This window comes from Pteronotus mesoamericanus, unplaced genomic scaffold, assembly GCF_021234165.1.
Source record: "Pteronotus mesoamericanus isolate MK-2021 breed Mesoamerican mustached bat unplaced genomic scaffold, CSHL_Meso_final contig_203, whole genome shotgun sequence".
In the NCBI taxonomy this organism is placed as follows: Eukaryota; Metazoa; Chordata; class Mammalia; order Chiroptera; family Mormoopidae; genus Pteronotus; species Pteronotus mesoamericanus.
In genome coordinates, this window is record NW_026555087.1 from 66,063 (window position 1) to 90,548 (window position 24,486).

Below are 24,486 nucleotides of genomic sequence, written 5' to 3' on the forward strand. Positions count from 1 at the left end.
AGAGACCCCGGTGGTGGGAGGAACAACACCCTCTTCCACCCGCCTGTCTCTCCATCTCTCTCTCTTCCTCTCTCTCCCTCCTCCCCACCTTCCTCCCCCGCCCCTGCTCTGTCTCTTCCCCAGAGCGTGCTCTCTCCACCCACTGCATTCCCCGCCCAGGTGGAGGAGGAGGAAGACAGAGCTGGGGTTCGGGCAGCTTCCTTTCTGCCTGCAGTTCTGCCAGAGCAGAGGAGGGGAAGAGACCGCGGCGGCTGGTGCTGGCTCGCTAGGGGCATGGGGACCCCATGGGCGCCCTGGCCGCTCCTCTGGGCAGTGCTACAGCTGGGCTGGCGGCCAGCATGGCTTCTAGGTAGGTGGCCAGGGTGGGGGGCGAGGGTCAGGGCTGGGAGACCTCGGGCCCTCGGTCCTGGCCGGGGGCCAGGGCTGTGGCGGGGCCCGTGGCAGGGTGCGGTGTGGCTTTGAGCCAGGGAAGCGCTCCCTGGGCTCCCCTGGAGGGAAGGCCCCTGAGCCGGCAGGGGTAGCCTAGCTCCTCCTCCGCGTCCAGCGGCAGCAAGCCGGTGCCCTTCTCTGGAGGACGACAGGGCTGGGCTGGCCAGAGCCCCAAACCTGGGCCCAGCTGCCCCAACTGGTGTTTCCCTGGGATGGACCAGCCTCACCTGGGGCCGCCTGGCTCCTGGGGTGACGGCGGGGTGGGGTGGCCCAGAGACATACTCGAGTTACATCAAAGTATCCATGTGAATAAAGACCGTCCCCCCAGCCCCCTCGGGGACCAGGGGGCACACGCCTGGGGCCTGGCCCTGAGCCCTTGTGCGGGCCGTCCGCTGGGCAGGCCCTGCAGGCCATGGCAGCAGCTGACCATCAGGGCGCGGGGCTGCCCGTCTCCTCAGCCTGCGGGGCCCAGTGGGAACTGGGGAAGGCGGATCCCCAGGCCCGGCCCAGGGCCTTCCCTCTGGGCCTCAGGGGGTTGGGGGAGCGGGTGCGAGGGTCCCTGGAAAGCCCAAGACGAGGCGGGGCTGCCTGGCACCTGGCGTCCGGGCGCCCAGGGGCCCTTGGTCACTCTGCCACTCCAGGGATGGGCGATGACAGGGCAGGGGGAAGCCCCGCCTCTGCTCCTCAGCGTGGCCTCCTTTCCGGGGGGACCTCAGGGCCAGTGGAGAAGCTCAGAGCTGGGGCCAGCAGGCCAAGGGCCTGCGACCAAGGCTGCCCGGTGGAGGGCCTTGTGGGGGCCCAGACACAAGAGGAGAGGGTTCCACCGGGGAGGGGGGCCCACGGCGCCCAGGGAGGTGTGACCGCCCTCCGTGGCCCTGCCCCAGCGGGACCCTTCCCAGAGCTGGGAATGAGGTGACTCTGCTTCCTCGGCCAGACCCTCCAGTTTCCGGTGCATTTGCCTGTGTCTTGGGCAAGATTTTCAGACTCAGCGTGCCTTGGTTTCCCCATGTGCAACCTGGTCTTCAGGGGTGGCCCCGCTCAGCGCAGAGCACGGTGCTGCCGAGTCGCCGGCCTGGGGGGTCCTCCTATTCGATGACATCTTCCTTCCTTGGTAATTCATTCACTCTATTTATTATATTAGCCATTCCCATGGAAACCCCCTCCGTATATGCATGTTTTTCTGGCATTTTATGAAATATCCCAAGCCCAGCGGTGGGCGGCCCCCGCCCCCGTGCCGGGAGGAGAGCGAGCGGTGAGCCCGGAGCCGCGCGGCGAGGACGCCTGCCCGGCGGGGCCCTGGAGTCAAGCCAGACCACGTACGCGGACTGGCTGGCAAGCCTGCAACACACTTTTTAAGTCAGATTGTTTTATTTATTTCTCAACTTACATTTTGAAAAAAAAGTTGAAACGTACAGAATAGTCACAAAACCAGCAGTGAACGCCCTTCACCCAGAGTGGCCCGCTGAGGGAATGGGCCCTTTGGCTGTGCGTCTCAGCGGCGCGACACACGCCACAGGCTGGCGGCTTCACCGCAGGGGGTCACGGTCTCCCAGCGCGGCAGCCCAGCGCGGGTCCCAGGGGAAGCCGGGCTGGCTCATCAGAGGCCCGGGGAGGGTCGGCCCCGGACTCTCGGGCCCCGGGCGGTGCTGTCGCCCGTCTGGTGCCTGGACTTGCAGGCACACCCCCAGCTCCCTGCCCCCGCCCCCGCGCGTCTGCCGGCCGCCCTCCTCCAACACGGGCGCCGTCCTGCTCCTCGGGCCACTCCCGGGCCCCGCCTCAAACAGTTGCCCGTGGGGCCACCGGTTTCCCAGCCAGCCCTCATCGAAGCGCGGGGTCAGGGCTCGGCAGGCGGGTCTGGGCCCACGTCCCCTCTGTGCGTCACCGAGCCTTGGGCTGAGCCGTGGGGGTCTGGTTGCTCTGCTCGGGCCGCAGAAGCCCCTCGTCCCAGGGCGGCAGCCCCCCGCAGCCCCCCAGAGTTCAGATGCCCCCACGTCCCAGTGCTGCCTGCAGGCCTGGAGGCCACTGTCCTCGGCGTCCTGGGACCAGAGCAGGCCCTGGAGTTCTTTTTGTAAAAAAAAAATTCACTTCTCAACTTTATTGCGCATATGGAAACCTGCAGAACGAGAAATGTTTTTACTGAGGTACAACGGACACCACGTGGCCTCAGTTTCAGGCGCACAGCGACTGTGTCGGACTGTGGGTCCGACGTCCGCCCACAGTGCCCAGCGAGGAGCCTGGGAAACAGCCATCGCCGAGCGCAGTCGCGGCTCTTCCTTCCCGCAGAGGGGACTGCCGAGGTCCACCCTCCTGGCTGCTCTCAACTGCGCAGTAGCTGTGCCCCAGTCTCCGCAGGTGTTGGTCCCCGACACCCGGGAACCCTGGCCGAGTCTTGCATGTTGCACAGATCTGCTGCGGTCTGGTTAGTGAAGGTATTTCCCATGGTGATATGAGTTAGCAGCTTTGAGCTACCTGTGTTTGGATTCAACAAAAAAATCACATATTGCAAACTCTGAGACGCAGGTTTCTAAATGTCAGAGGAAGGATAAACCGTGCGGTACCAGGTCGGAACTGGATCAGAACTTGAACTCACGGCTTTGAGTCGCTCTCAGAGCGGCCGCCCCTGCCGGCCCCCGCCACTGCCTGGGCTGCCAAGGGTCCCTCCGCACGGGACTGTCGTGAAATCTGGGAAATCCTCTTGGGTCCTTTCCTTTCCTCAAAGCCGCCACCTGGGGTGCTCTTACTGACTCACACCTGGTACCTGATCATATTTTCCTAACTAGTCTCAAGGTTTCCAGAGGCAAACGAAGGTGTCAGAGGTGGGTGCACCGTGGGAGCGGAAGGGGTGTCCCGGCAATGGCGTGGCCTCGGGGGAGGGAGCCCGGACGCAGCCCCAGATGCAGGAACTTGCGCCTGATGTCGCAAGGAGAGGTCTGAGACCCACATCTTGATGTGACACCTTCTATGTCTTATGTGCTAATGAATTCTAGCCTGTTTTGTTTTGTTTTCTTTAAAGTTCTAAGTGAGGTGAAAGGGGAAAAACTGCATCTGAAGCCAGATGTCCCCGCCACAGCCATTTGCAAGTTCCGGCCTAAAGCTCATGAGAACAGGTGACATTTGCTAAGTGACTACAGTTGCCCCTTCGCATCCAGGGGCCTCTGGACCGAAACGCGAGGACACTGCAGGCCCTTCTGTTATGAAACGACGTAGCATTTGCATAGAACGTCGGCGGGGGCACCCGCGATCGCTGTGTCCCCTGGATTCAGCAAACGCCCGGCACATAGCGAATTTAAGTTCTGTGCTTTGGCATTTTCTGGGATTTTTGGTTTTGAGTATTTCCACTCGCGACAGGGTGGGTCCCTGGATGTGGAACCCGTGGATGCGCGGGGCTGGCCGTTCGGGGTTACGAATCATAGTCACCCCGTTCTCCCCGCACCCCCAGGACCCTCTAGTCTCGTAACGGACGTCTCTTCCCTCGGACCCCCTTCTCCCACACGCCCCGACCTGTGGCAGCCAGCAGTGTCTCCTCTGTGTCCAGGAGCTCGCTTTTTGTTTGGTTTTGTTGTTTCTCTTTTAGATTCCACGTGTAAGTGAGATGATGTGGTATTTCTCTTGGTCTGTCTGGCTTACTTCACTGAGCACAATGCCCTCAGGGTCTGTCCAGGCTGTCAAAATGGCAAAATTCTTCTGTTTTGTTTTGCTGAGTAATACACGCGCACCGCGTCTTCCTCCACTCCTCTCCCGGGGGGCCCTTAGGCCGCCCACAGGCCTCGGCCACCCCTGACCCGCTGCCGTGAGCGTGGACACGCACTCGCCTTTTCTGTTAGGGTGTTTTCCTTCACGGAGATGCCCAGCCACGGAACTGCTGAATCATGTGGTCGTTCTATTTTTAATTTTTGAGGAGTCTTCACACTGTCCCCGCAGCAGCTGCCCTAGTCTGCATTCCCACCGACAGTGCACGCGGGTCCGCTTTCCTCCGCGTCCTCGCCAGCACTCGCTGTTTGTCGACTCACTGCGGGCGGCCGTCCCGACGGGTGTGAGGCGGGGGTCTCACTGTGGCTTCATTCGCACGTCGGTGGTCACGAGTGGCGCTGCGTGTCCCCCGGGGGAAGCGCCTGTTCCAGTGCTCTGCTCGTTTGGTAATCGACTGTTTGTTTTGTTTGTTTTGAGTTTTATGGCTTCTCTATATGTTTTGTACCTTAACCCCTTATCGGATGCGTGATTTACAAATATCTCCTCCCATTCTGTAGGCCGTCTTCCCCTGCGGTTGATGGTTTCTTTGCTGTGCGGAAGCTTTGCCCTCTGGCGCAGGCCCGCTTGCCCGCGCTGGCTTCTGCTGCCAGCCCTGCCGTCCCGAGGGGCCCCAGCCCAGGGCCCCCGACCTGCATGCGGCTGATGTTTGCTCGTCCCAGGTCACAGAGGTGCTGGTCCTTCTTGGGGCACCCGTTGGGGACCCCGCATGGGGACATTCTCTCTGGGCTCCTTTTCCCCTTGTGATGAGTAAGAGACTCGTGGGGGCAGGTGCACGGGGACAGACCCACCTTGTCACCTCAAATTCTGTGAGAAGTGCCATAAAGAGCCAACAGACAAGTGACCCAAATGGTCACAACTTAAAGTTGGGGATGGGGTCGAAGAGATGCCGAACTGAAAGGAAACAAGGGACACCCTTCCGCAAGGGCAAGGACAGGGTCCCAGGACCCAAGGGCAGTGTCCGCACTGGGGCTCTGTGGAAGGGGCCGTGTGGGAAGGGGCGGGGGCTTCGTGCACTGCGTGGGCCCCCAGTGAGCTTCTGGGTGGCCCCGGCCACAGGCGGGGATTCTGGTTGGAGGCCCTGGCAGACTGGACGCAGGCGGAGGCGTGGATTTGGGGAGGAGATGGGAGGGCGACCTGGGGCAGCGCTGGCCTGAGGGGCCTTCCTGGGGCGTGAGAGCAGGGCGCGGGCTTCCCGCAGCGGCCGCTGGCGGGCGACCCCCGGGCAGGGCGGGCCCACGGAACCCAAGCTCTGCGCTCTGTGGCTGCAATGTCACTGCACGATGGTCACGCACATGACACTTTCTTTAGAAGGGCTTGCGTGCTTCCCTTTCACGTGTGTGGAGAAGCTGGGCCTCAGTGTAGCCAAGGGGTGGGCCTGGCCCTCGGGAAGTCCGGGCCCACAGTCACAAAGAAGAGGAGGTCTGGCCGTGCCCCCAGCACTGGCTGTGTCACCCCCCGAGGACCCCGCCTGCCCCGGCCACCCCCAGCCCCGGCCTGGCCCCATCCAGGCCCCCTGGCCGCCCTGACGCCTGTGCCCCTCCCAGCCAATGGGACATGCCCTCCACAGAGCCGTGCGTGGGGGTACCTCCTGCCTCCAGCTCCTGCCTCCGGCTGGCAGGACCCACAGGGACACCCCTGCAGCCTCGGGATCGGCCGCGTTCCGGCCTTGACCAGGTGCCAGTGGGCAGGAGAGGGGCCAGGGAGGGAACCTAGCAGGAAGCCCAGGCTGACGGGACCCTGGTCTCTCCTTGCCGGTGTCCTCAGGGTAACGGGGATGGGGAGTGGAGAAGGTCCTGTCTGGCCCTGAGCAGGCCCGCAGGAAGGTGAGGACACCGGGAACAGCGCGGAGCCCGCCCGGCCTCACCGCCTCAAGGGCCACGACTGCCATGGTTCTCTCCCGCGAGAGGCGCTCCGTGGGGATGGGGGTGTCCTGGCCACACGCGCCCCGGTGTGGCTCAGACCGAAGGCACGCTGGGTCTGGGTCTCGGGCCGCCCTGCAGTCCTCGGCCCCTCCGCAGGCACCTGGGCAGCCGCGCAGGGGCAGGGCGGCGGCGGCGGCGGCAGCGGTGGCGGCGGCGGCGGCGGCTTGGCCTCAGGGCCAGCACGGCGCACACTCCCGACTAGGGAGGGACGCGGGAGCAGGCGTGAGCACGTGCGTGTGGATGCGTGTGAGGGAGGGAGAGAGTGACCGAGCATGTGCATGCCTTCCTGTGTCAGAGACCCTGGAGCCCACGCTCCCGCCTGCATGTCCTTGTTTGGGGGATCGTGGGCTGAAGCCCAGGGTGTGGGGCCTCCGTTTCTGTCCACCTCAGGGGCAATGGCCCAGCTGGCCTCTGAACTCCGGTTCCCCCGGCCTTGGCAGAAGCCGTGCCCAGGTCCACGGTGCCCACGGGGAGGCCCCAGCTCTGAGCTTGTCCTGGAACAGGGGCAAAGGCTGGCCTCTGAGCCACCGGGGCTGGGCTCTCCATGGAAGCCCCCACAGTCCTGGCCCGGTGCCCGGCTACCTTCCCTGTCCACTGGCACAGCGCAGACAGGCCAGGGACCTGGGTTGGAGAACTGGGGACCTGGAGTCAAGGAGGGAGGGTGAAGGCCCCCAGCCACCTCTCGGGGGCCTGGGTCAGAGCCGAAGGCCACCCGGGGTCCCTGGACAACCAGCGGACAAGGTCCCGTCATGGTGTCGCCTAGTGGGGGGGTGAGCGGCCCGTCCCTGGGGGTGTGCAAGGAGAAGCTGCAAGACTCCATGGCAGAGGCTCCGCACAGGGGGCTCCAGTGTGGGCTGGGCTTTCCAGAACCTTCCTACTGGATGGGATGTGGGAAAGTGGGAGGGGTCCTGGTGGGCGGCCACGTGCCCCTTCCTCAGGACCCTCTTCCCCTCTCTCTGTGCTCCAGAAACGCCCGACAGGCCCCGGGGCCCCCTCACCTTCAGCCCGGCCCAGCTCACCGTGGCCGAAGGGGAGACCGCCACCTTCACCTGCAGCTTCTCCAACACGTCCGAGCACTTCGTGCTCAACTGGTACCGCGTGAGCCCCAGCAACCAGACAGACAAGCTGGCCGCCTTCCCCGAGGACAGCGGCCAGGCCCGCAGGGACCCGCGCTTCCGGGTGACGTGGCCGACCAACAAGCGGGACTTCAAAATGAGCATCCTCGCTGCCCAGCGCAACGACAGCGGCACCTACCTCTGCGGAGTCATCTACCTGCCCCCTGAGACGCAGATCCACGAGAGCCCCCACGCGGAGCTCACGGTGACAGGTGCAGGGCCAGGGCGGGGCCCGGGGCCCGTGGGCCGCCGTGGCAGGGACCCTCCTGGTCCCACCCCCGGACCACAGGGACGGACGGCCTAGGGCCTCTGTGTTGGCAGCGCCCCAGACCCACCTGCCCTGAGGGAGGGCGGGGGCGGGGCCTCTCAGGATGCGGCGCCGCAGGCCTGGGTGACACGGGTCGGCGCAGGCTTAGGACCACGTCCGCGCAGGGCTTGAGGGGGGCAGGGCAGGACCCTCGGCCGCCGCCTCGTGTCCCCACCCCTGAGCCTCTGTCCTCTGTGTCTCCAGAGAGAGCCCTCGAACGGCCCACTGAGAGCCCCAGCCCCACAGCCAGGCCCCCAGGGAAGCTACAGGGCGTGGTCATCGGCGTCACGAGCGTCCTGGTGGGTGTCCTGCTGCTGCTGCTGCTGACCTGGGTCCTGACCACCACCTTCCCCGGGGCCACGCGAGGTAACGCCCCAGCCGGCTGGGCCCAGCTCGCCCACAGCCCCTCCCCCCCGTCCGCGCTGCGAGCGCCCCCGGGCAGGCGAGCCCTGGCCCTGCCAGGGCCTGGGGGCCCCTTAGGGACCCAGCCATGTTCCCTCCCCCCAGCCCGCTCCCAGGAGGGGCCTGCGGGGAAGGCCGTTCTCACGGTCACACAAGAAGGCAAGGAGAGCCCGCGGGCTGAGCCCCCCACACACACCTCAAGCTGCAGCCAGACCTCAGGCCACAGAACACAGTGCTGGGTCCGGTGGTGAAAGCCACAGCCACCTCTGACCACCAGGAGGAAGGCGGTGGGTGCACAGTGTGGTCCCAGGCAGCCGGTCCCCTCCAAGCCCATCTGGCCACAGGCAGACAGCCCTCGGGCTGGAGAAGGGGTCACCGCCCAGAGGGGCCCAGCCCGGGCGCGGTCGGCTCCCCTACAGGCACCTGGGGGTCACGCAGCCGACCGCGGGGGAGCCCCCAGTAGCCCAGAAAAGGGCAGCCACAGGCCTCCAGGCTCTGCCCCGAGCGGCCTGGGACAGCCACCACACTGACTGCCAGGCAGGCCCTGGGGGGTCCACTTCTCTGGGGATGACACTTTCCGCCTGCGGATATTTTGAGATACGCCGTGTGCCCCGGGCACGGGTCACGGTGGAGGTGCGCGTGGCGTTCCTGTGCGGCCTCTGTCCGGGAGACGCTGTGCCAGCGTCACTGATCATGTGCTTGCTGAGTGCTCCACGGCGCCAGCCAGGGACTCGGGGCGGGTCTGCCTCCTGCAGCGGGCGCCAGGCGCAGCCAGGCCCGCAACCAGAGAGGGCCGCAGCACAAGGCCTGCAAGCCGGCAGTCCCGTGTGGCTGCAAACCCAGATGCCCGTCCAGACGTCCCTGGGGGAGAGCAGGGGCTCCGGGGGTTCGCAGAGAATAGGGCAGGCAGGGCGGATGCTCGGGGCCCTCCGCACGGCCAGGGGCCTCCCCGGCCCCCACCTCCCCGGGAGACCCCCACTGAGGCCGCCCATGCAGGGCCTCAGGGGTCCCCTGTGTTTCTCCACAGGGCCCTGCATCTGCTGCAGCGAGGACCCGCCTCTGGTGAGTCTCCCTCCTCTTCTGCCACAGTGCTGGGGACACTGCAGGGAGGTGGGGAGACAGGAAGCTCCGCCCACTGCTGAGTGGTCTCAGGAGTGGCCACACCCGTCCACAACCACGCGCCTGGTTTGCACACGAGGGGTGGGGTGTGCTGGGCCCAGGACCGGTCGGGGGGCCCAGGCCCAGGCCCGGCCCCGGCGTGTGTGGGGCGAGGGGTGCGTCTGTGAGTGCACCGGCTGCTCGGACAGGGCTGACTCCTTTCTCTCTCTCCTCCAAGAAGGAGGATGCCTCCCCGGGGCCTGTGTCTGTGGACTATGAGGAGCTGGACTTCCAGTGGCAGGAGAAGACCCCGGAACCCTCTGTCCCCTCTGTCCCCCATGAGACCGAGTACGCCACCATCGTCTTCCCCGGCAGGCCGGGCTCCCCCAGCCGCAGGGCCTCGGCCGACAGCCCGCCGGGGCCCTGGCCTCCGAGACTCGAGGATGGACGCTCCTCCTGGCCCCTCTGACGGCTCCCCGCCGGCCCAGGCCCTTCAGACCCGGTGACTGCAGGGGTCGTGACGCCTGAGGCGCACGCCGCAGGGGGAGCCGCGGCGGGCACGGGGCCCTGCACCGTGTCGGCCCTGCCTGGCCCCCCTCGGTCCTCGGGGGACTGGGCGGGCACAGGAGACCACCACAACTTCCGGCACAGGCCCCGCTGAGCTGGCCCGGCCGCTCCCCTGAACTGCTGCTCTGCCTCTGCGCCCTCCCTGGTGTCTGGGGCTTCAGGAGCCGCCGTGACCCGCAGCCTCTCGGAGGAGCCCGGGGCCTGGACCTGGAGAGCGGGGGCCCTGGCTGGAGACTCTGCCGTGGGGTGGCTGGCGAGGCGCCCCTACAGCAAGGAGACCCAGCACGCACCTCGAGGGGCACACAGGCTCGCACGAGCCTGCTGCTTCCCAGGCCTGGAAAAGAGCTCCTGGCGGCAGGGCCGGAGAGGCCGCCTCCTCGGGGCCCGTCCTCGGTGCTACTGACGACGCCTGGGGTGTCCAGCCAGGCCGACTGCTCCTCGCCCGCCGCACACGGAGCGCTGGCCGTCGGGGCGGGGCGGCCGGCGGACGTCCGGGCGCGGGGGCGCAGGAGCACACACTTGAGAGACACTTTCCCTTCCTGTTATATTATAATTAAATAATGGTGGGAACGCAAAGGCCGCCCGGCTTCTGTTTGCGCAAGGACGACAGGGCGGGGGGGGCCCTGCCGCTGCACGGCGGGGGGGGGCCCTGGCCTCGTGGGCGCCACCCCAGAAACATGCAGCCCCTGAGGCCCTCATCTCTGCCCCTTCCAACGCACACCCTCGGCCTCCGACTTCAGGGACCTCTGGGCCCCACCCCCCAGAATTGTTCCCCAGATGTCGTACCCCATCTGCGACCCCGAGGGTCCCACAGCCCCCACAGAGGAGGCTTCAGACCTCCTCTGCCTGGCATTGGGCGCCCAGGACAACTGTGCCTACATCTGCCCTGCGGCAGCCCCTAGGGGTCCCCCACACCCCAGGGCCCCTCCTGGGCAGGTGCAATGCCCCGGGGGGGCCGGGCCAGGCCATGGACAGGCTGCTGCAGGCTGCCAGGGATCCGGTCCGAGATGCGGCAGTCGGCAATGGGGACACCTGGTCGGTCCTCTTGAGCCGACAGGGCGCCGCCAGGCTGGTCCTGCCCCCAGGAAGAGATGCCCCCACCCTGCCCTCTCCTCGGGAGCCCTGGCCAGGCCCCACGAGTTCCCCAGCCCTCTGAGCTCTCAGCCTGTGCCCACACCCTGGGGTCCTGTCCTGGGGTGGGGGGAGGTGAAGCCACCCATCCAGGAGGTGGCACGGAGCCTGGCAAGGTCTCAGGTCCCAGGGAGCCCCTCCCGGGAAGTCGACAGGGACACGTGAGCCTGGAAGACCCAGTAGGTTCTGCAGGAAAACACTGCAGCAGCGAGAAGATCCCGGAGGGAAGCAGGTGTAGAACTAACATCCTGAAACAGACGCTGCCGCACACCCGGACGCTGACCAGTGAGAGAAAACGCGGCAGAGACAGAGCAGGGCGGATCGCCCCCTGGGCGGGGCTGTGACCACTCGGGTGCTCGCCCGCGGGGAGCGCGGTGCCCACTGACGGCACCCTGTCGGGCCACCAGCTCTTCCTGGATTCGCTGATAAACTGCCAGGGCCCCCGGTGAGCGAGTAGCAGCCAAGAAAGCCAGGGGGAGACAGTGAAAGACCCGCTTTGTCAGACCTAAGCTCACCCGGGCGAGCGCAGTGGAGTTAGCTCCTGCAGAGACGCGGTGGGTCGGACGGGCAGAAGGCGGGCTTTTCGGTGAGTGGTTCAGGGGCCACACGGCTACCTGGAGAGGCAGCCAGGGAGGCTCGCCTCACGCTGCACACGTGCAGATTTCCCCAGTGCAGCGGGGGCGTCAGTGGGAGAGAGAACGCCCAAAGACGGGGCACACGTAGGGAACCGTTCCTCACAACGATTTGGAATCCAGGCTGCAGGAGAGAGCACGGAGCGCGTCAGTGCCAGCAGGACCATCCCAGGCCGACTGGGGGACTGCGGGCGGGGGTCACACAGAGGCCTTAGAAATACGGGGAGGGCCTGGCTGGTGCGGCTCAGTGGACTGAGCACTGGCCTAGAAACCACAGGGTCGCCAGTTCAATTCCCAGTCAGGGCCCAAGCCTGGGTTGGGGCCAGGTCCCCAGCAGGGGGCGCGCGAGGCACCCACACATGGATGTTTCTCTCCCTCTCTTTCTCCCTCTCCTCCCTTCTCTAAAAATAAGTAAGTAAATAACTAAATCTTTAAAAAAGAAAAAGAAATACGGTGAGCAGCTCCCAGGTGTGCTGGGAAGGTGGGCAAAAGGTGTAGCAGAGCCCACATGCATGTGCACACAGGCACCCGCCGCATGTGCAGGCACCACAGGCACACAGGCATGCAGCACATGGGCATGCAGCACACATAAGCACATGCATGCGTGTCTGTGTATATTGCGTGCATGTGTATTGTTGCACATTCCTTAAACAACAAAGACATGTTCAGTTTTACTCATAGTAAAAAACTGCCGGCTACACGGCACACGTCGCTGCGGCCTTCACACCTCCGCCCGGCAGGGGAAGCACCGAACTAGAGGAGCAGCTGGCAGCACCCAGCAGTCAGGGGAGTGTCTGCCCCTCGACCCGTGGACCCCACCTGGGATACCTCCCGGGGCACCTGCCAACAATAGGAACCTCACTCTGGGTCCCGGTGCTGAGTCTGAGGTCGCAGGGGCCTGGCTCCGTGGACCCGCGACGGTGCAGTGCGGGGGGGGGGGGGGGGCGGCGCGAGGCGCGGGCAAAGGCAGCAACTCGCTGCCCCAGAGGCGAGAAACCCAGCTGGGGCCCCGTGAGAGGAAAGGAGAGGCAAGCGGAGCAGCAAAGCGACCAGGATGAAGCCCAGAAGTCTAACTGATTAACACCCTGAGTGCGTTTAAAGAGCACGAGATCATGCCGGTGCAGAGAGAGGCCACAGCGCGCAGGGGCAGGGAGGAAGCGGTGGCCCCTCCAGCTGCGTCCTGCTGGCGGCGGCGCCGACAGGGGCTGGAAGGGGACTCCGTCAGCACTTTGCGTGCCGCCTTCCCGGACGCCCTGCCGCCTGCCGCCACTCACTTTTTCCGTTCCCCTGCTCTGCCCCGGCTGCGCGTGTGTCATGGCCCGGCTGGGGCTTCTCGCCCACCCCCAGCCCACGCGCTCCAGCGGGTCTGTCCCTGCCTCGCCCCAGGCCTGGGCTTCCGGGAAGCAGCCCGGCCCGCGGGCAGGGGTCCAAGGCAGGAGGCGCAGCAGTGGTGCAGCCTGGCTGCGCCCCTCACCCCCGCCCCGCTCAGGTCTCTCCCCCGCCCCCGCAGCCCTTTTGCCCCCGAGGACACACCCCCGCCCGCCACCCCTGCCCTCCCAGCCCCCTCGGCCTGGGCTCAGGAGCCCCAGGCCTGACAGGGCAGGCAGGACAGGAAGTGCGAGGTTAGGGCTGTGGGGCCGGCCAAGGTCTCCAGGAAGGAGGACGGCTGGGATCTCAAAGGGAGCTGCCCTCCGGGGGGTCAACTGTGCCTGTGACCACCCCGTGCAGGGCCCTGGGCCTCAGCCCAGCGGGTCAGCTGTCCCACCTGAATGGATCTCCTCTTCTCCCGAGGTGTGCGGACTTCAGGATGTGGAGGGGCCTCCGGAAGGTGATGAAGGCTATGTGGCCAGCACAGGGTTCACCCCAACGCTGCAGCCTCCTGACTGGGGCTCCATTGAGCCCCCCCGGGGGTTCGGTACCCTCTGACCCCAGCCACGCTGCCCTGCCTGCCTGCAGGCGCCTGAGTGTGGCTCCCGGGCCCACTGGCTTGCTGTGGGCAGGAGTGTGGGCTCCCCTCTGCCCCGCGGCACGGGCTGCCCTCAGCTCGCCACAGGCCAGGGCACCTCGGAGGGCTGCTCGGTGGAGGGTGAGTGGCCGAGAGGCTGAGTGCCCAGGCCTTCAGGCAGGAAGAGACTCTGGGCAGAGGAGACCACGTGCCCAGGCTCGTGGCCTTGAAGCCTCACGTCCGCCATGGGCGCCGCGCCCCCGGCCCCAGGAACCCCTTCCCAGCCTTCCCGCCCCATCGGCTCCTCCAGGCCAGGCGTCCTGGGCCAGCCACCGATCCCCAGGACTCGGCTCTTGTTGGCCAGAGCGGAGCCAGCCGGGGGTGACCCAGATGGCAGGGGCTGCCCGGGGGCTCCAGTGTTGGGGACCCTGCCTCGGGCACAGGCTCATGGCTGTTTTTTATGTTTTTATCTCAGTCTAGATTACAAAAATAAATTGTTACATGGCATATTATTCAACCATTAAAATAATTAATTTTCACAGTTTGTACATCAATGCTCGACACCCCAGTGTCTGCGAGGCCGGGGGCCCGGCCGTGGCAGCAGCCAGTGCAGGGGGGACAGAAGGGTCGGCGGCCGGGCCCAGCCACACCTGCGAAGGGAGCATCTGATGTGGAACATCTTTTCACACACTTGCTTGCCATAATATGTCAATTATTTTTAAAACTCAACATTATGAAAACAAGCAATCCAGTTAAAAAAATAGGCAAAGATCTGAACAGACACCTCACCAAAGAAGGCACACAGATGGGGCAGCTGCGGTAGCAGTTTGGGAATTTCTTACGAAGTGAAACTCTCAGATGCGGATTTCGCAAGATTTTCTCCAGCCTGTGGCTTGTCTTTTCATCCTCCTAAGGTGCTGTCAACTTTTCTCATCAAAGTTGCCTTTCACGGATTGTGCTTCTGGTATTCTGTTAGTGTACTTTTTGAAGTTTATTCTTTTTTTTTTAATCCTCACCCGAGGATGTGTTCATTGATGAGAGAGCGAGACATCGATGGGAGGAACATCGGTCGGTTGCCTCCCGTGTGCCCCGTGCCTTCTGACAGGGGATGGAACCCACAGCCTCGGCACGTGCCCCGACCAGGGATCGAACCTGAAGACTTCCGGTGCGCGGGACTACACTCCAACCAGCTGAGCCATCCCGCCAGGCCGAACTTCCCTCCTTCAAAGGTGCTGACTTCCTCAGCCCTTGGAGGGTCTCTCCGCCCCGGAGGGCCGGGCCGACAGCGCCAGCGCAGGCTCTCCACAGGGACACCCGCGGACGACGCGCCTAGTCCGGCCTAGTGGGTGACAGAATTCACTAGCAAAGGCACAGACACCTGGAGGGTTCCTAGTGTGCAAGTTTTAAATTATGAATTCAATTTCTCTAATAGGATTCTCCAGATTTTCTTTCATCTTATGCCAGTTTTAGTAAGTCGTATTTGTCCAAAAATTGTCCGTTTCCCCGAAACGTTCAAGTTTATTGGCGTGAGTTGCCTCTCAGGTGCCTTGGAGTCTGTGAGTGTCTGTGTGTCCCTCCTCTTTGCTGGCCTTGGTATTTGTGTTTTCTTTCTTTTCTCCACGGTCAGCCTCATCAGGGGTTACCAACGTTACTGTTTGTTTAAACCCCATCGTCGGCCCGTATTTCCTCTCCTGTGGGATTTCCTGTCCCGGCTCTGCTCCTCGTTACTGTCCTCCTTCTGCTCTCTCCGGGCCCACCGCGCGGGCCTTTCTCCCGGGAGAGCAGCGGCTGCCTCCTTCTGTCTGTTCTGACGCATGTGTTTCCCTCTGCTGCCAGCCTCAGCATCGTCCCTCCAGCTGTATGCAGTGTTCGCACAAGTAATTTAAAAATATTTTCTATTTCCCACAGTGGCTCCCATGAACTGAGTTATTTAGAATAATGTTTCTTAGTTCTCGAACATAGGGAGATGTTTAGTTATCTTTTATTTTTATTTCTGGCTCCTTTTCACTGCAGTTCTGAAGCCTTTGAAGTCTGTGGGGGCTCGGTTTTAAGATCTGACCAAAGTCGACCTTTGCATCTGGGTGTGTTTGGGGAGACAGTGCCCCCTGCAGGTGCCAATACAGTTGAGCTTGTCAGGCAATTGGCCACACCTGCCGTGTCCCTGCTGGTGTTATTTTTGTCAGCTTGTTCCGCCGGCCCTGACAGTCTCGGGTCTAAACTTTGGGGTGTATTTTCCCCAGGAGGTCCGTCCATTCAGTGTCATATTTTGCAGCATAATATCAGGTACACACAAATGCAATAGTGTTATGATTTCCTGTAGTCAAATGTTTGCCATTTTGAAACTCGTTGTGCTTCGGCCGCAGCCTGGCTTCATGGGAGCACAGCGCCACCAGCCGCCCACCAACGTGCACGCAGGCGGCCTTCCCTCAGCCTTCCGCCTTCCTCTCCCCGTCTGTCGGCTTCGGCAGGACACAGCTGGATTGGGGGTGAGGTTTGGCGTTGTTGCTTTCTTTTCCGCCATGACCATTTGCCTCTTAATTGGAATATTAGTCAAATTACATCCGTGTAATTCTGGTATGTTCGTGTTTCCATTGGATTCTTAATATTTGCTTTTTCTTTATCCTAGCATCTCAATGCATATTTTCTCTCATTCCTTGTCTTTTTGTAATCGATCGCTTCCTATTTTATTTTTCCAGTTGTCACTCTATTAACGTGGGGGTTACATGGTTTTTCCATCCTCCCAGCGTTTGCCCTGGACATCCCAGCCTCGGCCGCCATGAGTGGGCGCGTCCTCCTCCTTGGGCAGGACCAGGCCTCCAAGCTCTTCCACCCCCTTTGCTGCCCCTGCGCTTATTCCGTATTGAAGTCCACGCACAGCAGAGCGCACAGCGGGGCGCCCGGGTCACGCCCGGTGCTTGGCTGCGCGGCCCCTCCCTCTGCCGCCGCCGCCGCCTTCCGCTGACGGGAGTCTTCGCACGTCCTCTGGTGAGCCTGCGGGGGACAAACTCCATCTTTGTTTATGAGGGACCGTCCCTGTTCGCCCCTCATCCCTGGAGAACAGCCCTGCTGGCAGCTGTCTTCACTAGGCACGTTCTGAAGGGACCACGCCGTTGTTGCCCCGTTTCCGTGGTTTCTGGTGAGAAGTCAAATTCCATCTAAATGTTGCCACAAGCCGGGCACCTGAACGGGAGGCGGCCCTTCCCCACCGGCTCTGGGGGCCAGAGTCTGTCGCCAGCTCTGGCCGGGGCGGCCTCCCGGAGTCACCAGAGGCAGGCCTTTGCGCCGCCTCAGCTTCCGGGGCCCCGGGGGCGCCTCCGGGTCTCTACCTCTACCTTCGGAGCCTTTGGCCGCGTGTCCTGTCCTGTCCTGTCCTAACGAGGACGCCCCCATCCCACAGGGCCCACCCCCGTCCAGGATGGTCCCCTCTCGGCCCTTAATTGCATCTGCAAGGAGCTTGTTTCCGAGTAAGTCACAGTCAGGGGTTCTGGGAGGACATGAATTTGGGGGACGTTGCTCACCCATCCAGAGCTGAATGGCAGGACCTGGGCTGTACACATCTGTCACAAGGTACCTCCAGAGTCCCCACGCCTACCCCTACCGGCCCCCCCTTTGCGGGCTTCTCTGCTTTGGATTTCAGAAAGGATGACCTGAGCCATTGCAGACGAGCTGCACCCCAGGAATAGGCGGCAGGGGTGGAAGCCTGAGGGGGTCCCTGGGTGAGGGCAGGCAGGCAAGGGACTCTGAGGGGCCCCGGATTCAGGGTCCCGTCCTGCCGCCGCCTGAGGCCCCGCAGCGGCAGCCGCCCCGGCAGGGAAGTGAGAATGGAGGCGAGCGACCGGGGCCGCCGGCCGCCCTGCGTTCCCGGGGTGGCCCTGCGCCCTGGGGCCCCAAGGCTTCCTGCACGCCGCCTCTTGGGCAGGGCACCCGGCAGGGGGCTGGGAAGGAAGCATGTCCCGGTGCGTGGGGACGAGCCGCTGGTGGCAGCTGACCGGCATGCGGCAGCCAGGAAAGCGCTTGTGCTGGAACACGGCCGGTCTGCGTCCAAGAAGGAGAGGCAGAAGCACCTCGGGCCCGTGGGGGCCGTGGCCCCAGGGCAGGGGTCCGGGCGGGGCCGGTCTGGTTTTTCTTTAGAGTCTCCTTCATAGCCAAACTTTCTGCAATCAGCATATTTTATTTTTATAACCAGAAATGGAGAAGAAGAAAGAAAAGGGTGCCCCCAGGAGGGCGCGGGGTGGGGACCGGCGGCTGCACACAGGCCTGCTTCCCCGGCCCTCACCCCGCCCCCACCTCTGGCGCCCTGGCTTCGGGGCGTCTGGCCATGGGGGTGGGGGGCGCGGGTGGTCAGACCCCGTGTCCTCCCCGGGGCTTTAAGGGGGAAAGAACCTGAGGGAAACGAATGTCCCTGGGTAACCGCACAGCTTCCCGCCCGGGAGCCAGAAAGCAGGGCGAGACCGAAGGGCCAGACGCCAGGACCGCGAGGTACATGTGCTGTCCATGGTCCCGAGCGGCCCTGGCCCTCAGCCCCGCCCGCCGCCTGCCTCAGGGGCCTCGAGCCCTCCCCCACGGCTTCCAGCAAACACCCGCCCTGCTCATTTAAAACCATTAAACTGAACTTCTGTGTCACTGCACAGGGTCCTTCACAAAGACCCCTTCCCATGACTGTCCATGAAGAAGCCAAGGGGCAAAGGCAGGCGGGGGTGGGAGTGGGGGGTGCCCCGGAGCTCCACCCAGGCCCTGGCCTCCTCTCCTCTCCGGGCGCCCGGGCCAGGCCTGGTGAGGGACCCCTCAGGAGGGCCAGCACCGGGCCCGGGGCTCGCCCCGCAGGCCGCGCGGCTCGGGGCCTGGAAGCAGGTTCTGCAGGACCTGGCGCAGAGAGAACGTGCAGAAGGCGATTTCCTCGTAGGACACCCTGACCCCGCTCTCGTACACACAGGCGAACGTCAGGGCGCCCTCGGGGCTCGGCCCGATGAACGCCAGGTCAGAGTAGCCGCTGGGGCCCTGGTAGATCACCCAGGGCTCCGTCCAGCCGTGGGGGTCCAGGGGGGACCTGTTCAGATGGACGCCCATATGGAGCCGTGCCCTGCGCCCCACCGGGTGGGAATACAGCAGCCACGTGGGGCTCTGAGTCGGGGCGGCAGGGGGTCTGGGGAGCTGTGGGGCCCAGCCCCTCCTGTCCGCACGGAACCCAGGCCCGGCGCTAGGCTCCCTGTGGCCAGGGTCCCCTGGACCATCCCAGCATCCGTCTGTCTTGCCCAGCCCCCCACCCCCTTGGGTGTCCCCAGAGCCCTCCTCTGGGGACTCCCGGGCTCCAGGACACAGGCTCAGAGCAAAGGGGGTCTTCCTGGAGACCACCGACCACCCCTCATCGCCGGTCCTGCTGGAGGCCGGGGCTGGGAAGCCCAGGATGCTGCCCTGGCAGCCCCGGGCAGTCTCAGCCAGGGTGGGCACCAGCTCCCCCGGCAGGAAGGAGGTGCCCTCGTCTGTGCTGAGGGCCTGCACGCGGCTGCCCAGGGGGCTCCGGGCGTTGCAGTAGAGGACGCCGCCAGCCCTCCCGCCGCCCACCACGGCCAGCTGGCACTCGCCCGAGCGCAGGTTGGACACGAGGCCGCCGTGGCGCCAGGTCTGGCCGTGGTCGTCACTGTAGAAGGCGAAGGCGTGGGGGCTGGTCCTGCAGATCTTGCCGAAGCACTCGCGCCGGTCCACGCGGTAGGTGTAGGCCGGCACCAGCAGGCGGCCCGAGGGCAGCTGGACGCCGTGGCCGGGGCCCACGGCAAACGTGGCCCAGTCTGCAGATGGGAGGGGACAGCCGGGGCCGCGGGGCAGGCGGAGTGTGGGGAGCAGTGCCTCAGACTAGGGAGCCACCTGCCGACCCCGCCTCCGCCCTCCCCTGAGGCCTCGGGACTGGCCAGGCCTCTCGAGGACGTGGGCAGCAGCAGGGAGCCCGGGCAGCCCCTCGGCCAGGCTCTCAGCGCGGGAGCAGGTGGGCGTCCCCGGACACAGGCCGCGGCCCGCCCTCTGCCCAGCAGGAGCCCTGCCCGGACAGGGGCAGCCGAGGGGGCGGCGTGTGAGGACTTGAGCGCCGGTCTGGGCGGCCGCCCGACCCTGGGCCCCAGTCCCCTGGACAGGTAGCTCTGTAACTGCTGCAGGGCTCAGAGCCTGCCGTCTGCTGGGGCGGCCCCTGCGGGCGGGCGGGGGCGAGGCCCTTGGGGAGGGGCAGTGGCCTGGCGGAAAAGCCCTGAGGTGAGGTAGACGCCCTGAAACCCTGGGCTGGGCCCGAGAAGGCGGAGGAGGAGGAGGAAGTGGTTAAGGAGGGAGGCCTTGGGGTTTGGGGGCTCAGATTCAGACGCAGCTCAGAGAGATGAAGAGCCTGCTCCTGCGGGTGTGACCCACCCGTCTGCGGGTTCGTGGGTCGGGGATGGGACAGTCCCACCAACGGTGTCCGGGATACTTAGGCAGGGGGCGCGGCGGCGCGGGCAGCGCAGAGAGCTGGAGCCCGACCCTCTTCCCCGCAGCAGTTCGCACCCCCCATCGCGGGGAGGCTACCCCCCCACCCCGTGAGGGCGCCACCCCAGATGGGAACCCCCGCGCGCCGCCCAGCGCCCCGCCTACCTCGCTCCGCAGCGCCCACGGCCTCCGCCGTGAGGTCCCGCGCACCGCTCCACGTGCGCCCCGCGTCGCGGCTCGTCACGCAGCAGAGGCGCGCGGCGTTCCTGCCCGCGGCGATCTGCGCAGCCTCGGGGGTTTGGCCGCGCACGGCCACGAAGAAGAGGAAGACGGTGCCGGTGCGCGCGTCGTACACGGGGCAGGGGTTCATGGACCGGTGCTGCTCCAGGGCCGCGGTGCCGAGCACCAGCGCGGCGCCCCACTGCAGGGAGGGGGAGGGGAGCGCGGCCTCAGCTTCCCGCCCGCCCCGAGCGCGCTCCCCTCTCCGCCGCCGGGTCGCTCACCCGCACGGAGCCCCCGGCCAGCGTCCCGCGCCTCTGCACCAGGCGGTGGGCGTGCGCGTCGTCGGGGCTGAGCCGCTGTTCCGCGAAGGCCAGCAGGGTGGGCCCGGGAGGCACGGGCAGCAGCGCGGGCACGCGGTAGGTCAGGCCGCTCCTCTCGCTCTGGAACAGCACGGTCCGCGCAGGCACTCGCGGGGTCCCCATGCCCTGCCGGCCGGGCAGGCCGGTCAGCAGGCGGGATCCAGGCGGGCTCCCCTGCTCGCTCCCCAGGGAGCGGGCGCTACGGGGCGCAGACCCCCAACTCACGTCTGCCTCCGCCTGCGCCCGCCTCCCACAGCCCAGTCCCAGGCGCCTTTCCCACCCCTTCTTCAGGCCGTTGGGCCCCCAAATGTCTGGGATCGTCCCCTTTCTCCTGTCAACACAGCCCACAGGGTCGGCAGAGCAGGAGGCCTGGCCAGAGCCCGCGACCCTGCCCACCTGTGTGCCTGGGGCCGGTCGGACGGCCAAGCGCCTGTCAGCGCCCGATGTTTTGCCAAGGAAGGGTTCAGCGTCCGCACACACGGCCCGACCTCAGGAGCCAGACAAGCAGAGAGACCCAGAAACAGACAACCCAGACAGAACCAAACGGGACTTAGACGTGAAACAGACACAGTCAGATGCCCCACGTTCCCCCAGACACGCACAGCACTCTGCTCAGGCCTGCACAGTCGCCAGGCTCAGGGATCCTGGGGAGCAGCCAGGGTATGTGGGAGAGGGGCCCCTGCTGCAACCAAGGTGTCCCCAGCGGGTCCGCAGAAAAGGAGCCTGAACTCCAGGTCTCTGCGGGACGTCTGTCGGGCCAGGTGACCTGTCACCCTGCCCCCTGGGCTCCTGAGCGAGGCTGGGGGTGGCGGGGAGGTCCAGCAGAGCCACCGCCACCCTCTAGGTGCCCCCGATAGCTCCGAGGGTGCCTCCCGAGACCCAGGGACGGTGTAGGCCAGAGGGGCAGTGAGAGGGTCCCCGAGGAGGCCAGAGAAGCCACGGCCCTACCCTCCCACCCCTGCCCCTTCCTGGCAGAGAGCAGCCCCCGGGGAAGGGAGGGCGTGAGCCCAGCCCCAGTCTGTGCGCTGGGGCTCAGGGTCTTGCGCTTGAAAGCAGCGGCCCCCACACAGCAAAGGGAGGAGGATGAGCCCCCTGTGGCTGAGCCCCCCGAAACTGGTGCCCACAGAGGAGAGGAGTCTAGCAGGGGGAGGGTGTGGGAGACTTGGTGGGCTTCCAGATGTGGGGAGGTAAGACCAAGGGAGGCGACCTCCAGGCAGCGGGGGGCCCTGGTGGGAGGGAGGGAGGGCGGCCGGGTGAGGCAGCAGGGACGAGGACGCCTCCTCTCACCGTCCCCGCCCACCCCCACCTGCCCGGGCCCTGGGCCCCTGCCCCCCTGCCCCGCACGGCCCAGCTCCCTCACCTCGCTGGGCCCCGGCAGGGGTGACGGAATGGGCCTTGGCCGCCTTTCTGGGGGCAGCCCGGGCCTCGGGGAGTGGTCCTGGGGGACGCTCAGAGGGCAGGGCCTCGGTGGGGGTGAATCTGGGGCGCACATGGGGTAGGCAGTCCCCCAGCCAGGGGTCTCCTTCTATGACCCACGGGCGGGCGGCCCCATGAAGGGATGTGAGTGCGTGTGCTGGGCCGGGCAGTGAAGGGCCAGGCGCTGCAGGCAGTCAAGCTGGGGTAGGGCCCCGACACAGCACCTCTGGGAGAAGCTGGGGTAGAGAGCAGGTGACAGGGACGAACACACACACACACACACACACACACTCACACTCACACACACACACACTCACACTCACACACCCTTAGACCAGAGGAGGGGCCTCTCCCGGACACACGGGAGGGTGCACCGCCACACCCGAGGCCCCCAAGCCGCCCCAGGTCCCCCGCTGCCAGGGCCATCTGCCCGGGAGACCCCTCCCGCCCACCCCACCGCAGCGGCTGGGCCTTCTGAGAGCGACGTCGCGGGGCCCGGCGGCCCCTGCCCCCGTCCGCATCCGCAGGGCAGCGGTGCCCGGGCAGGAAGCAGGTGTGGGCGTCACGTGTCCCTCGGGGTTGAATGGACACAGCGGGACATTCTCTCCAGTTGGCTCGCGCCCCAGGGCCTGGGGCCACAGGGAACTGGCGTCAGCAGAGGCAGGGGGCCCAGGAGCTCCCCCAGCCGGGGACAGAGTGGCAGAGAGGGAGGCTGCCAAGACCAGCCGGTCTTTCTGCTTGTGGCACAGAGCAGGGCGGGGCTGCAGGGCGCTTGGAGCACCCTTCCTGGCCCAGAGGCCCAAAGCCCCGGGGAGGCTCCCGTAGGAGGAGGAAGGGGCCTCCGGGGCAGCAGCCCTGCCCAGCATGGCCCTTTCAGCAGATTCTGGGGCATCGGCTCTGGCCAGGTGGCTCTGAGTGTCACCTGAAACCAGTACCTTTATCTAGGGCCCCTCCACCCCCCAGTGGGGCTTCCCCGGGGGCAGCACATCACAGAAGGGGAGGCCACAGGGCCTCCAAGAGAACCTGGTCCCCAGGCCCTGGACCCGAGGCAGGTCACTGGGGTCGCTCGGCCTCAGCAGAGGCTCGTCCCAGCCCTGCCTGCAGCCGGCCCTGCCTGGGCTCTGCCCTGGAGCCGGGGGGCCAGCCCGGGTCTGCCCCACAGCCCCGTTCCGAGACAGCGCCCCCAACCTGTGGGCCTATTACTGCTGGACCAGCGGAGCCGCCAAAACGCTGCGCACGTGGGGCCCGCCCTTGGCACAGAATCCAGGCCGGGCCGGGGGCGTCCTGGCCCTGCCACCCCCCCAGAGCTCAGTCCAGCCCGAGCGCCGTGGGCTCCATCCCGACGTCGGCTCCAGCGCAGACTCCCCTGCCTGGCGGGCCGTCGCCCACAGCCATCGGACTCCGTGGACTGGGACCCAGGCCCGGACACCCAGTCTGCGCCCACCCAACCCTCTGAATCTACCCCCAAGGCCCTTCGGCGCCGCACCTGCCCCCTCCGGCCAGGACACTGTCTCGTTGGGGACCCCCACACCATGGCCCTCGGCCCGAGGAGGGGCAGCCACAGGGGACAGCAGAAGCCAGGCCCTGGCCCTGAGCAGCTGGGAAGCAGGGAGGGGACTCACCGGGCACCGAAGGGAAGCCACGGACAGGCGGTGGCGCGGCCGCAGACAGGCCGTGCCTCCCGGGCCCAGCGAGCTGCACAGAGACAAGGGCCCGCTGTGTGGCCGGGAGGCGGGCGCTGGCCTTGCCCCAGGGCTGCACCGGGCCCAGGGCCCTCCTGCCAGCTGTGCAGCTGCGGAGCAGCAGAGCCGTCGCGGTGCAGATGGGCCCCTTTCTTCTGGCAGCCCCACCGCCCCCTGGGGTGCCAGTGGCCTGGGACAGGGGGGCCTCGGCCCGCCCAGGCCTCCCTCAGAGCCGCCTCCGACCACGTGGCACGCCGCGACCCTCCCTTCCGTCCCCAGGATGTGGCCTCTTGGGCCCTCGTTGGCTCCAGTCCCATGTCCGTGCTGGGGACCCTGGCTCGGACCGGGAAGGCCAGGATCCCCCCACAGGGCCAGCTGACCCCGTTCGCCCCCGTCCGCTCGCCTACTGCCGTCCCCAAGGTGGCCGCATGGGTGACCGCTGCCCAGGCCAGGTCTCAGGGAGGGGCAGTCAGTGAAAAGGGCTTGGCCCTTGGGCCCGGCCCCCTTTCCTGCCCCTCCCTCCACCTCGCTGGGACGTCAAAGGGAGAACTGGGCTTGGGGAAATTAAGACGTCAGGTGATGCCCACACTGAAACGACAGGCCTGCTTTGTCCCTTCAGGGCCACAGGGTGGAGGGGAGCAGGTGGGCTGCCTCTTAGCTGATGGGCGCCAGCCACGCCGCCCCCAGCACAGGCCTGGCCCCGCGGCCGCCCGTCCTGCGGGGGCTGCTGGGACGGGCACACAGCCCTGTGCTCGCCCCGGGGCCCAGGCCCTCCCTCGCCAGCAGCTGGCGCCCAGGCCCAAGCCCCGGGGTTTGCCGCGAAGGGACGGGGAGCAGATGACACAGCCCCCCGGGGAACCCCACCCAAACCAGGAGGAGAGGACCCGTCTCATCCCCCAACAGATGGGGCTCAGGAGAGACGGAGCCTCCAAGCCCCGAGTTGCCTGTGCAAAGCCCCCCAGGTCCAGGCAGGACCCCCAGGCCCTCAGAAGGAGGCCACCCCGACACTGCTCAGGGTTTTGATGTTTTAGTGGGAGCCATTTATTTTAAACATGGAGATTTTGC

At 66.0% G+C, this 24,486-nt stretch overlaps 2 protein-coding genes across 3 annotated transcripts; one reads left to right on the plus strand and one right to left on the minus strand.

Moving 5' to 3' along the window:
• The first annotated feature begins 249 nt into the window (after positions 1-249).
• Positions 250-9,492, plus strand: PDCD1 (programmed cell death 1). Of its 2 annotated transcripts, XM_054570375.1 has the most exons (6): positions 250-349; positions 7,069-7,428; positions 7,728-7,889; positions 8,236-8,242; positions 9,078-9,105; positions 9,262-9,492. In XM_054570375.1, the coding sequence occupies exons 1-6, from the start codon at positions 274-276 to the stop codon at positions 9,490-9,492; spliced, it is 864 nt and encodes a 287-aa protein (XP_054426350.1). In that variant the 5' UTR covers positions 250-273. The 2 variants fall into 2 exon arrangements, with proteins under 2 accessions (XP_054426350.1, XP_054426349.1); XM_054570374.1 differs by lacking the exons at positions 8,236-8,242; positions 9,078-9,105 and adding an exon at positions 8,953-8,987.
• An 8,591-nt stretch (positions 9,493-18,083) lies between these two features.
• NEU4 (neuraminidase 4) lies at positions 18,084-20,446 on the minus strand. Its single transcript, XM_054570376.1, has 3 exons — positions 20,246-20,446; positions 19,908-20,163; positions 18,084-19,084 (listed from the first exon to the last, which is right to left on the minus strand). Exons 1-3 carry the CDS (start codon positions 20,444-20,446, stop codon positions 18,084-18,086), a joined length of 1,458 nt encoding a protein of 485 aa, XP_054426351.1.
• Positions 20,447-24,486: the final 4,040 nt, after the last annotated feature.

Excerpts from the sequence above, each read along its gene's own strand:
- PDCD1 (XM_054570375.1), top strand. The coding sequence starts at position 274 with ATGGGGACCCCATGGGCGCCCTGGCCGCTCCTCTGGGCAGTGCTACAG. Across the intron at positions 350-7,068 it reads GCGGCCAGCATGGCTTCTAG|AAACGCCCGACAGGCCCCGG; the intron begins GTAGGTGGCCAG and ends TCTGTGCTCCAG. Across the intron at positions 9,106-9,261 it reads ACACCCGTCCACAACCACGC|AAGGAGGATGCCTCCCCGGG; the intron begins GCCTGGTTTGCA and ends CTCTCCTCCAAG.
- NEU4 (XM_054570376.1), bottom strand. The coding sequence starts at position 20,446 with ATGGGGACCCCGCGAGTGCCTGCGCGGACCGTGCTGTTCCAGAGCGAG. Across the intron at positions 20,164-20,245 it reads TGGCCGGGGGCTCCGTGCGG|TGGGGCGCCGCGCTGGTGCT; the intron begins GTGAGCGACCCG and ends CCCTCCCTGCAG. Across the intron at positions 19,085-19,907 it reads CGTGGGCGCTGCGGAGCGAG|ACTGGGCCACGTTTGCCGTG; the intron begins GTAGGCGGGGCG and ends TCCCATCTGCAG.